Source organism: Oryza sativa, chromosome 1, assembly GCF_034140825.1.
Source record: "Oryza sativa Japonica Group chromosome 1, ASM3414082v1".
NCBI classification, from domain to species: domain Eukaryota; kingdom Viridiplantae; phylum Streptophyta; class Magnoliopsida; order Poales; family Poaceae; genus Oryza; species Oryza sativa.
In genome coordinates, this window is record NC_089035.1 from 43,335,866 (window position 1) to 43,347,996 (window position 12,131).

The 12,131-nt window shown below is 42.7% G+C and overlaps 2 protein-coding genes across 8 annotated transcripts; both read left to right on the forward strand.

Moving 5' to 3' along the window:
• Positions 1-1,482: 1,482 nt before the first annotated feature.
• LOC4324010 (uncharacterized) lies at positions 1,483-5,653 on the forward strand. Of its 6 annotated transcripts, none has more exons than XM_015765809.3 (11): positions 1,483-2,767; positions 2,907-3,116; positions 3,803-3,910; positions 4,001-4,042; positions 4,121-4,216; positions 4,296-4,388; positions 4,482-4,592; positions 4,688-4,720; positions 4,798-4,848; positions 5,166-5,243; positions 5,351-5,653. In XM_015765809.3, the coding sequence occupies exons 1-11, from the start codon at positions 1,958-1,960 to the stop codon at positions 5,369-5,371; spliced, it is 1,653 nt and encodes a 550-aa protein (XP_015621295.1). In that variant the 5' UTR covers positions 1,483-1,957; the 3' UTR covers positions 5,372-5,653. The 6 variants fall into 6 exon arrangements, with proteins under 6 accessions (XP_015621295.1, XP_015621296.1, XP_066162936.1 ...); XM_015765810.3 differs by having other exon boundaries at positions 4,485-4,592; XM_066306839.1 differs by having other exon boundaries at positions 4,308-4,388.
• A 793-nt stretch (positions 5,654-6,446) lies between these two features.
• LOC4324011 (probable aspartyl aminopeptidase) lies at positions 6,447-11,967 on the forward strand. 2 transcript variants are annotated; one of them, XM_015765821.3, is made up of 9 exons: positions 6,447-6,788; positions 7,007-7,142; positions 7,606-7,878; positions 8,213-8,360; positions 8,481-8,720; positions 9,026-9,158; positions 9,245-9,426; positions 9,713-9,825; positions 11,657-11,967. In XM_015765821.3, exons 1-9 carry the CDS (start codon positions 6,542-6,544, stop codon positions 11,760-11,762), a joined length of 1,578 nt encoding a protein of 525 aa, XP_015621307.1. In that variant the 5' UTR covers positions 6,447-6,541; the 3' UTR covers positions 11,763-11,967. The 2 variants fall into 2 exon arrangements, with proteins under 2 accessions (XP_015621307.1, XP_066162938.1); XM_066306841.1 differs by lacking the exon at positions 9,713-9,825.
• The last annotated feature ends 164 nt before the right edge of the window (positions 11,968-12,131 follow it).

Consider the following 12,131-nt stretch of genomic DNA (forward strand, 5'->3'; position numbering starts at 1 on the left):
TCATCTGTGCTATTCTAAAATGAAAGGAAACGATGTGGTTTATGTTCTTTCTTGTTAGACTTCATAGCTCTTTCTCATTTGGGCTATGATGGAATTGCAAAATTGTGGATGCAAAGTTGATTAATTGGGTTATTCAAACTTCAATCTTTTTTTTTTTGCCATTGGTAAATGGCATGCATCATGCCCACCAATTAATTATTAGTTGAGCTATTGATTTTTACTGTAAGTACAGAAAAGGATGGCCAATTTACATACATTTTTCTCAAATAATAATTAAGAATTGTTCGGTGTTGTGCAAATAGACTCAAAATAATAATTGGAATTGTGTTCATTTGTGCCATGTGGTGCTATTGCATCTCTTATTTCTCTACCATGAGTGAATAGATGATATGGCTCTTGTTGATTGGAAATAGAGGATGAATTTTGCTTTGAAGATCTGTTCTTTATGAACACCTAAAATTCTGTAAACAGTGCTTGTGGTGCATCATTCTAAAATGAAAGGAAACGATCGTTTCGAAGATGGTGACTGTAGTGCTAATATTACTCCTAGATCTATGGAATTTATGTTCATTATGTGTTCCATTAGCGGATTTATTGGTAGTCCTAATTGCTCGTTTATTTCACCAACTTGATGTGGTAATATGTTCTATTATCATCGAGAGATGGATTTAATATTGCACTTGAGTCTCCAGTAGAGAAAACGAATGGTGAGTATGAGCAGAAATATTATTTCTGCACATGACTTTGAAGTCCATGCCACTTCCATTTACATGACTGTATCAGTTTCTGTAACTTGCAAGAATCAAACTGGAGAAGGAAAAACAGGAGAAAGATGGAGCAACTGCAAATTTGTGCAGTACTACGACTATATATGGATTTGCTGTGTTTTTTTTTTTGTGATGTATGTTGTAATTGATATTGTGAAATATTTGTTGACTGTTTGTATAAGAAATCAATAATACATGTGCATGTATTAATTGTGTTTTAGCGTTTCAGATCGCAGCGTGATGAGTTGTTAACAACCATCTTGTTTATTCTGAAATTGAAAGGAAAAATATGAAGTAGTAGAGAAAAAAAATGTACGTCTCATTTTCTTCTTAATCAGTTTTTGCTATCGTTAATTAATTATATAATAAGGAAAAATATGTAGAAACTAAGAATAAAATATCGTCGTAGCGTTAGCACTCGTATCTCATATTTATAAGTTAAAGAGACCAGCTATACGCGATATTACAATTCAAGGACATAATTTTAATGGGGAAATTGGTTCCATACCATCTAAAGTTAATAAAACGAGGGACCTACAATGGGATCCGATCCGATATAAGGAGTCAAATTGAACTTTTTTTTTTATCCTTTTTCCGCCGAGGCGAACCATCCCGATTTGCGATCCGATTTCTCCTTTCAATCGAGGGTTGCCCGCCACGTAGCAGTGCGGTCTCTCTCCCTTATCGCTTCGCCCTTCCTTTTCCGCTCTCTTTCACCGTCCCCGCCGCGTCCATCGTGAGAAGACCTAACCCTAGTCATCCACCAACTCGATCGGAGAGGAGATCGGAGAGGAGAGGAGGTGCGGTGATCCCGACTTCACTCGGTCCAGGCCTTAAATCCAAGGCAATCGAGAGAAGAGATCCGCGGATGAAGGAATAAGGAAACCGATCTCGATTTGGTTCGTCATGGACTTGGAGTGGGTTGCGGAAAGGGGAGGGGAGGGGGGCCTCCTCGTTTAAGAGGAAGAGGAAGAGGAGGACGAGGACGAGGAGTAAGTTACTTGCTGCCGCCGAGTCAAGGCCGAGCCGAAGACGGCGAGGAGGTTTTGTTTGGAGCTTTTCCGTGGCGGGAGGGGAGGGATTCCCGACGCAACCGTCAAAAATCTTCCACCCAACACTCTCCAAAGGATCCAACGGGCTCGAGTGGAGAGATTCTGCAGGACGAGCACCGCATAGAGGAGAAGGCGGAGATGGCTTCTAGTGGAGAGAAGCTGCAGAAGCACCGGCCAGAGGAGATAGCTCTTAGAACGGGCTCGAGTGGTCAGACAACGCAGAAGCTCCGAGAGAAGGCAGCCACTGAGAATCACCGTCCAAAGGAGATTGGCCCAAGTGGAGAGAAGCCGCCGCATAAGCTCCTCCGGGCAAAGGGGAAGGCGGGCACGAGCTCAATTGGAGTAACGCTACAGAAGCACCGGGCAGAGAAGGCGGACTCAAGTCGAGGGATACCGCACAAGCTCCAGGCACCGGCCGGCACAAGCTCTATTGGAGTAATGCCACAGAAGTACCAGGCAAAGCAGCAGATGGGTACCTCTCGGCTTGGACGCCATCCACCATGTATCCAAGTCCAAGGAGGAGTAAGCAACAGAGAGGCACAAGCGGCCACTACCAACCGGCAGAAGCACACCAAAAGTAACAATTCATTATCGACGAGGGCCACTACAAAGCTCAGATCAGCAACAAACACCCCATGTCAAAAGCCCACCACTGCCCCTTCCTCCAATGGCAACACTGCTCCTCCCAAGGATCGTAAAGAACCTGCTACAAACGCTGAGAATAATGCTGTTCCTGTCGCAGAGAACAATGATTTGCAAGAAGCGGATGAGGCAATCAAAAGGCTGAATGAATTGGGCTTGGGAGAGAATATCAGCTCTGAGGAGTTCCTTACATACATTGACCAGCTGAATGAACAACCTAAAATCGATACTTCCATTGAACTGGACGATGCACAGGTCACTACCCTCTATTTTCAGCATGCGCGCTATCGCGTCAGATACTATAAGGTCGGTTCAATTTCCATCACTGCTGCTAAATAAATACTAATTAATCATCACCCAACACATGCATGTTTTGTACTATGTTTCCTATGTGAATATTAGATCAACAATCATTGCTTTAATGTTTATGTCTGTCTAATTTCAGCACTTGTCACAACAACCTAATACTGAGTTGGTAGAGGATTCTTACCACATGAAACTTGTTGGGGAAGATGAACTCTCCGATGAGTTTATTCGCGAGATGGAATTTTTTATGCGTTTCGAGGAAGATGGCACATTTGATTGGTATTTCTACCCTGATTACTGCTGGCTTGCTGCTCTGAACGACTACCAACGTCTAGTACCGATAAACTGTGTACGTATTACATTATATTAATGCATGAATAGTCCTTCAATTCTTCAGTTGTGTCTTGGTGTTCTATTTTGTCAGTTGTTTTTGCACCATCACACATAACAAGTGTACAGATCGTAAATCTGATGACCACTTAGTTAGAATTTGAAATCATCATATATACAAAATGAAGATGTCTGGTTGGAAAATCTACATGGCATTCAAAAGGTTAAAAAGATGTGTTTATTTGTTTAATAATCCAGCTTTTATACTGCTTTACTATTAGTTTTGTGGATGCTTTCATGCTATATCTACTGAATTATCGCTGCGTAAGACAAGCATTTGCTTTGTTGTTTTATCAGCCTCTACAAGAAACTGGTCATTTTTTTCTAATTCAAAACCAGAGCCAACCCAATTCATGTTATTTCTGTTTCTTGATACTCTAGGTGCTCGGTACCTTTTTTCTTTCTTCTTCCCTTTATGGAACAGTTTCTGGCATTTCTGTAAAGAGTGCTACTCTGTAATTCTCCTTTAAAAGAACAAAGTGAACAAATCTGCATCCCTTTCTGTATGAATACTAGCTAGTAACTTTTTTGCTGCTTATTTACTTGTATATTTTTTAGCTTGAAGCTCTTAGTTATTGAAGTCATCGAATTGTTTCTTCAAAACTCTAAATCGCGAGTTTCCTCTTACCCTCCTTTTCAACATAGGTTGGTGAGGAGTACGCTTATTGGGACGACTACCGCGGCTATTTTAATAGCTATCATACTGAATTGCAATATCTCGACTTCTGCAAGGCATTGTCGAAGGAACTTAAGGTGTGTATCATAAAATTGAACAAACCAATAACATTTTGTACAGCGCTTTGCATTCTTCTGGGATTAAAAACGCTTTTTATCTTGAGACAGTGGATGGAAGACTATGTCCTGAATAAACTGCCATCTTCTAAGGTAAACAAGCTCACCATACAAAAATGATTGAATGAGCAGTGTTATATGTTGTAGTACTATAATAACTCTGCTGTACAGTGGGGAAGAATATGCAGCAGAGGAGCCTACCAAGCAATTAAGATTGCCACCCGCTTTTCCAAGATCACTGCTGCTTTGGCCTATAATGCCTACTATGTACGATCCCTCACACACACTAATTATTTTTAATAGAAAAAAGGTGGTTTGTATTTAGTAACAATTCCATTCCTTTCAGGATTGTTTACAGCACATGCGCTTTTATGTTGCTTATTGCAAGGACATGGATAGCTTGTACTTTGAGATTTGGCAGCGGGTCAACATGCAAAAAGTTAGTACTTAACATTGTTATCCAGGTTCCTGCCTATGTTTATGTTGTGTATGTTTGTTTAGTAATGCATGCCTTTTTCTCAACAATGTTCAGAAGAGTTTCAGAGATTCTTTGGAGGAAGTCTACAACCTCAACAAGTTCCCTTCACGGCAAGATAAAATGAAGGATGCATTGGAGAATAACTGTTCCCACATGGAAACTGTGGTAGGTTATTTTTCATGGATGATCTGAGAATTTAATGTGGTTTCCAAATTTTTAATTGTGCTTTAATTTTATTATCTATTGTCATATCTTTTCAGTTTCATGTTTGCACGGCAAGTGTTACCAGTGAAGTAAGTACTGTATTTGTCTAATATTAGTTGAATACGTGGAATGTGATCTTAATGTTGATCATGTCTGTGTGCCTTAGATTGCGGAGGATAAAGCTCTGGAGCTGATTGCAAAGGCAGTTGAAAGTCGGGTACTGTACTTGTATGGAATTCCATTTTGTTAGATGGCACCTATTTCTATGGAACTTCATCATACATGTTTTGGCTTATAGCATACTGAATTGAAAAATTCCTCTGCATTCAAAAAAGAAAAATTGTACGGAACTTCATCATACATGCTTTGGCTTATAGCATACTGAATTGAAATTCCTCTACATTCAAAAAGGAAAATTTGTGTGGAAGTTCATTGTACATGCTTTGGCTTATAGAATACTGAATTGAAATTCCTCTACATTTAGAAAAGAAAAAGAATAATGAAGTGAAATTTATTTTCTTCTTTTTTTTTCAGATGAACAAAGCAAAATTCTACGAGCAGTATATCGAAAAGAAGATAGATATTGCCCAAGCTATTGGATTGATTTCCACGGTATTGTCTTATTGCTGTTGACAATTGCACATGAGCCATGTTTTCTCACTGTGAATAACCAAATTAGCTTCCTTCAACTAACTGTCATTTAAAATTTACATTTGCAGGATGGGACTGAAGCAACATGATGTGCTTAACTTATAGTGTTTTTTTTTGGGAGGGCTTAGCTTACCTTTCTTTTTATATCAGTATCAGTAGATGTCGATGCCCCGCCAGCGCCTGCAGAAATAAAGATCCCGAACCAATGTTTTTTTAGCTGTTATGATTAATTCGGTTTCCAGGCTCCGGCCCGATCGAAAGCATTGTAATTGATAATGTTATGTGCGATACATTTAGCGTACGTTGCAATCGTGCCTCGGAGTGATTCGACTTGCTGATTCGGAAGATGAAGTTTTTTTTTTTGCATGAAATTGGGCTATCCAATTAGCTTGTTGTTTGCTTTGTGGTCGACATGGATGAATGTGATTGTATATAGAGGCTCACAACCGTGTCTTTGTGCTAACTGCCCTAGCTAGATTATGCAAGTTGATATCAGCAATTTGCTGCTTTATAGGACACTGAGAACAAAATACATCTACAGGAGAGTTTTTTTTTTCTTTGAAGTTTGGTCAAGTTTTTTCAGTTCTTTTTTTTCTATTAATCCTGATAAGTTGAGACTTCCTTTGAAATTGAGGAATTGCATATAAGATCTCTGTAAGAACTGAACTAGCTCTGTGAGAAGTGTTATAAAATTCTTCGTTCCAAATGAGTGCTGGGCTCCATATATATATCATAAAATTTGATGATTTGACACTTTATATGTTGCCAATTTGATTGTATTTACACTCGTGAGGATGACATGTGGGATTATGCGAGTCTATCACAATGGCTCAAATAGTCAGATTTTTCAATTTTTATGTTTGGCTCCTGATAAGTCAGTTGAGGCTTCCTTCTAAATGAAAGGAATTTATAATTCTTTGTAAGAATTGAACTAATTTTGAGGAAGATGTTGTAAAAGGAGGCCATAGTTTCGCTTATTAATGGAATAAGCGAAACGGTATATTTATAAACGAAAAATAATTTATAAACAAAACTTTTATATACATGTTCTTAGCAATCTAAAAGCAAAGGCTCGAAAATAAATTACGATGAAAAACCCTTACAATCAACTCTTTTTCAAAATTCAAAATTAGCTTATAAGCATAAGCCAAATTGTTTTGTTTCAAATGAGCGCTGGGCTCTAAAATCTGCGGTGTGGTCAGTTGAGCTCATCATCTCCTCCATCCTGAGGCGGCGGCGCAACGACGACGACGACGACGATGGCGCTGCTCCGCGCGCACCACCTCCTCCTGATGAGGCCGCGCGCCGCCTTCTCCTCTCGCCCTCCCCCTCTCTCATCCTCCCCGTGCCGCCGCGCCCTTCCCACCACCGCCATCGCCTCGCGCCTCCTCTGCTCCCACCACGCCTCGTCGCCGCCCGAAGATGCCTCCGCCTCCGCCTCGCCCTCTATCGTCGCCGACCTGCTCGACTACCTCAACGAGTCATGGACGCAGTTCCACGCCACCGGTGAGCGCCCCCACCACGCTTTGCCGCTTCGCATGCATGGATGCCCTCAACCTGTTCGGTCCTATTCCTCACCGGGAAGGACGCGAGTGGCTGCTTTGTCTCTGGCATTTCTGCATGTCCTGGACTGCTCGAGTGCATTGACCTTTGTGTTTAGGCATCGGTACAGCCCCCCCCCCCCCCCCCCCCCCCACATGTGCTGTGTTTGCTTATGCTTTCAGCGGAGGCGAAGAGGCAGCTGCTTGATGCGGGCTTCACGCTGCTCAGTGAGAACGACGACTGGGACCTGCAGCCTGGTGGCCGCTACTTCTTCACGCGCAACATGTCCTGCTTGATTGCCTTTGCAGTAGGGGAAAAGTAAGTCAGCGACATTGGCTTCTGATTATTTAACTTATCACTAAGAATCTGCAACGAATGTGGTGTTCAAATACCATTTGAAAGTCAATGCCTTTGATTTAGGTACTTAAACTTGCTCAAAAGGAACCTCTAGTGTAAAACATGGCCAAAGTATTTAACTGATTGAGATATTTAAGCTAGTGGAAGAGGCAATCAATACTATGAAAAATTCCTATGTATGTACGGCAGTCAGCAGGGTACACACTCCAGTACCTTCTCAAAAATGTTTTTGCCTCTTCACTTCGTTGCATTCCTTTCAATTTTTGAAGATATTTAAAATCTCTCCTTGATATCCATGGCATCACACTGATAAATGATATATGCGTAAGTGCCAAAAGTTTCAAAGAAAAAAAATTATGATACCGCTCTTTCTACTCCCTAGTTGTAAATGGATATTTGAAGTAAAATTATTTTTTGGACGCAGGTACAAATTGGGAAATGGGTTCAATATAATTGCGGCTCACACCGATAGCCCATGTCTCAAGCTGAAACCAAGGTCTGCCTCCTTTAAATCTGGGCATCAAATGGTAAATGTACAGACATACGGAGGTGGGCTGTGGCATACATGGTTTGACAGGGACCTGACTTTGGCTGGGAGAGTTATCCTCAAGGATGCTGATGGCTCATTTAAGCATGAGCTTGTCAAAGTGAGCAGACCATTGATACGTGTACCAACGCTGGCTATACATCTTGACCGGTTATTTCTCATTCCTTCTTTTACTGATCTATTTTCTGAGAACTAGGTGGAATCTATCTGGTAGTATGTTCTGTATTGCTAAGCAAATATTGCTAGATGTTCTCTCTTTCAGTACTGCATCATCATGTAACCCTGTCAAGTTATAGCAGCTTAGTCTTCTTTGAACTACTATTTATATCTATCTCAGTGTTTGGAAGTTATCTCTGAACACTATTGTCATGTTCGTTTAGTGCATATCTGAGGATCACACAGGCTACTGCTGCTATCATATTTGACTGCCTGTTTTAAGTTTGACTTTCTCTATTTAGCTGACTGAATTCCTTTTGCCTTTTAGCACAGTGAATTCTGATGGGTTCAAGCCTAATCTGGAGAATCATCTAGTTCCACTTCTTGCAACAAAACATGAAGAGACTACTGCAAATTCCAGTGAAAAAAATAGTTCAAGTTCCACTAAAGTTGTCCATCATCCACTGCTCTTGCAAGTAATTGATTTTATATTCTGAGCACTTGCTCTATCATTTAATCAGAGGTGTACTTTCAAAGTACTACAGATGGCTTCAAGTTGAACTTATAGCATTTGATTTTCTCGCTCTGCTCCACAGGTTCTTTCAGATGAAATTGGTTGCAAATCAGGTGAAATAATTGGCATAGAGTTGAATGTGTGTGATACCCAACCTAGCTGCCTTGGAGGGGGAAATAATGAGTTCATTTATTCTGGTAGACTCGATAATCTCGCTTCGTGTTATTGTGCTCTTAGATCTCTCATGGACTCCTCCAAGATGCCAGAAGAATTGTCAAATGAGAAGGCTATAAGAATGATTGCTTTATTTGATAATGAAGAGGTATGCTATATCTAATGAAGTCTCACCTGATTGCTAAAAGTATCATGATTGATAAAAGCACATCAATGCGTGCTCAAGATTTCCATTCCCGTTTGGAGTCTGTTTTGATTTGTAGGCTTAGAGTGGCTTTAGATGAGAAGTAGTGCTGCTAACTTATTTACTGCTTGTCTTCACTTAAATTATCTCTGGTCACTAGTATTTGATAAAACTGATTTTTTTGGTAGAACTATCTACACGGTATTGTTTCGGTTTATTTCTTGTACTTGGTCCCTTCTTGTTCATATTATAACCTCGACTCTATTCAGGTGGGTTCGAATTCGATGCAAGGGGCGGGTGCACCAACCATGTTCCATGCTATGAGACGGATTGTCGATTCCCTGATGCATCAATCTATGGGAGAGGGTGCTTTGGAACGTGCAATAAATTCCTCTTTCCTTGGTAATATTTATGTATCTGGGAGATCATCACCGGCCTATAGTCCTAGACTAAATAGTGCACAAATTTAATTCTTGTTTCACTTTCAGTTTCGGCAGACATGGCTCATGCCCTGCACCCAAATTATCCAGACAAGCATGAAGAGCACCACAGACCAGAGCTACAGAAAGGACTAGTTATCAAGCACAATGCTAACCAACGTTATGCTACTAGTGCTGTGACAGCTTTTCTGTTCAAAGAAATAGCAAGACTTCATAATCTTCCTGTTCAGGTATTCAATATTTTACATTTTAACCCTCAATACCATCTTTTTTTATTGCAAATTCCCATTATGTTTGAACAAATAAGTGTGCTTCAAGATGGATAAGAATCAAATCATCGTCTATCTCTATCATTATCATCTATTGCTAGTTATATTATTTCTGATAGGAAATGTTAAATTCAAGAAAAACAAAATCAGCATGTGTCATCTAGAAGTCTTTACTTTTGTAAAGCTGATTTGTCTTTAGAATACATGAATGAGTTTGAGGAATTGCACTGATGTATATAGCTTATAGGAATTTGTTGTAAGGAATGATATGGGCTGTGGTTCAACTATTGGCCCCATACTTGCTTCTGGTGTTGGCATACGGACTGTTGACTGTGGTATTCCTCAGCTCTCAATGCACAGGTATGCACAGTTGGCTTTATCCCTTTTTTTGACAAATTGACCCTTTTCAAAAACTTATTTCGAAACTAACCCCTGACAAAAACTTCAACCAAAAATAGGTCGTTTGCTCAGCGCCAAGCGCATTGGCGCTGAGGTTGGGCGTGTCAGCGCCAACGGTCGTGGCGCTGACATCGTGTCACCGTGGCGGCCGGGCCGATCCCCCAGCTGACGTGGCAGCTATCTCAGCGCCGACCGCTTTGGCGCTGAGATGGCCAATCTCAGCGCCATCCGCTTCGGCGCTGAGGTGGGACTTAGCCTTTTCGGCCGAGTCCCGACCTAGCAGGCCGTCTGTCTGGCTGGCGGGGGGGGGGGGGTACCTCAGCGCCAGAAGAAATGGCGCCGAGACTAGGCACATCAGCACCACGTACCCTGGCGCTGAGATGGGACTTAGCAAGCTTGGCCATGGCTTAGCCCAGCAAGCCTTCTGGATGGCTTGCGGGCTGGGACGTCAGCGCCAGCCATAATGGCGCTGGCCCTGGGCACATCAGCGCCAGGGCACCTGGCGCTGAGGTTGGACTTAGCCGGCTCGGCCATGGCCCAGCCCAGCAAGCCTTCTGGATGGCTTGCGGGCTGGGACGTCAGCGCCAGCCATAATGGCGCTGGCCCTGGGCACATCAGCGCCAGGGCGCTGAGGTTGGACTTAGCCGGCTCAGCCATGGCCCAGCCCAGCAAGCCTTCTGGATGGCTTGCGGGCTGGGATGTCAGCACTAGCCATAATGGCGCTGGCCCTGGGCACCTGGACTTAGCCGGCTCGGCCATGGCCCAGCCCAGCAAACCTTCTGGATGGCTTGTGGGCTGGGATGTCAGCGCCAGCCATAATGGCGCTAGCCCTGGGCACCTCAGCACCAAGGCACCTGGCGCTGAGGTTGGACTTAGACGGCTCGGCCATGGCCCAGCCCAGCAAGCCTTCTGGATGGTTGGGCTGGGAGCTCAGCGCCAAGGCATTTGGCGCGGGCCTGGAGTATGTCAGCGCCATTTTGCTTGGCGCTGAGGTTCCAGACCTGCTGTAATAAGCAGCACAGCTCTCTGCCCAGTCCTGCTTAACACAACCACACATCCAGGCAATAATTTATTCACATCACAGGCAGTATTCAATCCCGACGAAATCCCCTTCGATTTGAGTGGATTTGGGGGAGATTTGGTGAGGGGAGAAGAGAGGGCGACGAACCCTAGCGCGCGGGGTGGGGAAGAATGGAGGAGAGGCTGGCTGGGGGCGGCCTCGGCCGGCCTCTAAGTACCAAAACTCAGCGCCAGGCCCATTGGCGCTGAGATTGGCCATCTTAGCACTGTCGGCGCTGAGGTAGCTGCCACGTCAGCTAGGGGATCGGCCCGGCCGCCACGGTGGCACGAGGTCAGCGCCACGCCCGTTGGCGTTGACACGCCCAACCTCAGCGCCAATGCGCTTGGCGCTGAGCGAACGGCCTATTTTTGGTTGAAGCTTTTGGCAGGGGTTAATTTCGAAATAAGTTTTTGAAAAGGGTCAATTTGTCAAAAAAACGGTGGCTTTATGACCATCCTTTTTCGTATTTCTGAATTAGCAGTAACTGCATGTAGACAGTACTTCCAATCGTTTTGCAATTCATATTGAGCAAGTTGACTCCTAGCTATATAGGGAATAAGAGGTCAGTTTTTTTCTTACATGTATCATCCTTGTCAAAATAGGTATTTAATTAAATTGATAACATAGGTAAGAAAAATGTATGCTTAGATTTCACTTATACCTTCCCCATCGTTGTTCTGGCCGTGGGTGACGCATTACTGAACGTTTAACTGCTATTGTATTGGTTTGCAGCGTGCGAGAAATGTGTGGCAAAGAAGACGTAGATACAACATACAAGCACTTCAAAGCTTTCTTCGAGATGTTCTCTGATATTGACCGGAAACTCAACGTAGACTAACTTTTAGATCTTATCAGTTCCTCATGTTCAGTATTTGAATTTTTTTTTCCTGGATCAGAATAATGACCGTATATCAGAGTATCAGTTTTTTCTTGTCCCAACATCCCAATCTAATTCTACGCATGACCAAGAGGGGTGAAATCATTTTACATGTAAATATGGTGACACATCGCCAAGCTCACTTTTGAGAAGATGGCCTTACACATATCATACTCAGTTACTCAGGCCTGAATGGCAAGTTGAGATTGTAATGCTTATATTGAAATTCCATCCAACCACAGCCGGATCAACAAATGAAATAAATGGCCATCCAAAATTGTTTCGCCAAGATCACATCGGTAAATTCCAACATTCTACAGGTGTTCCAGA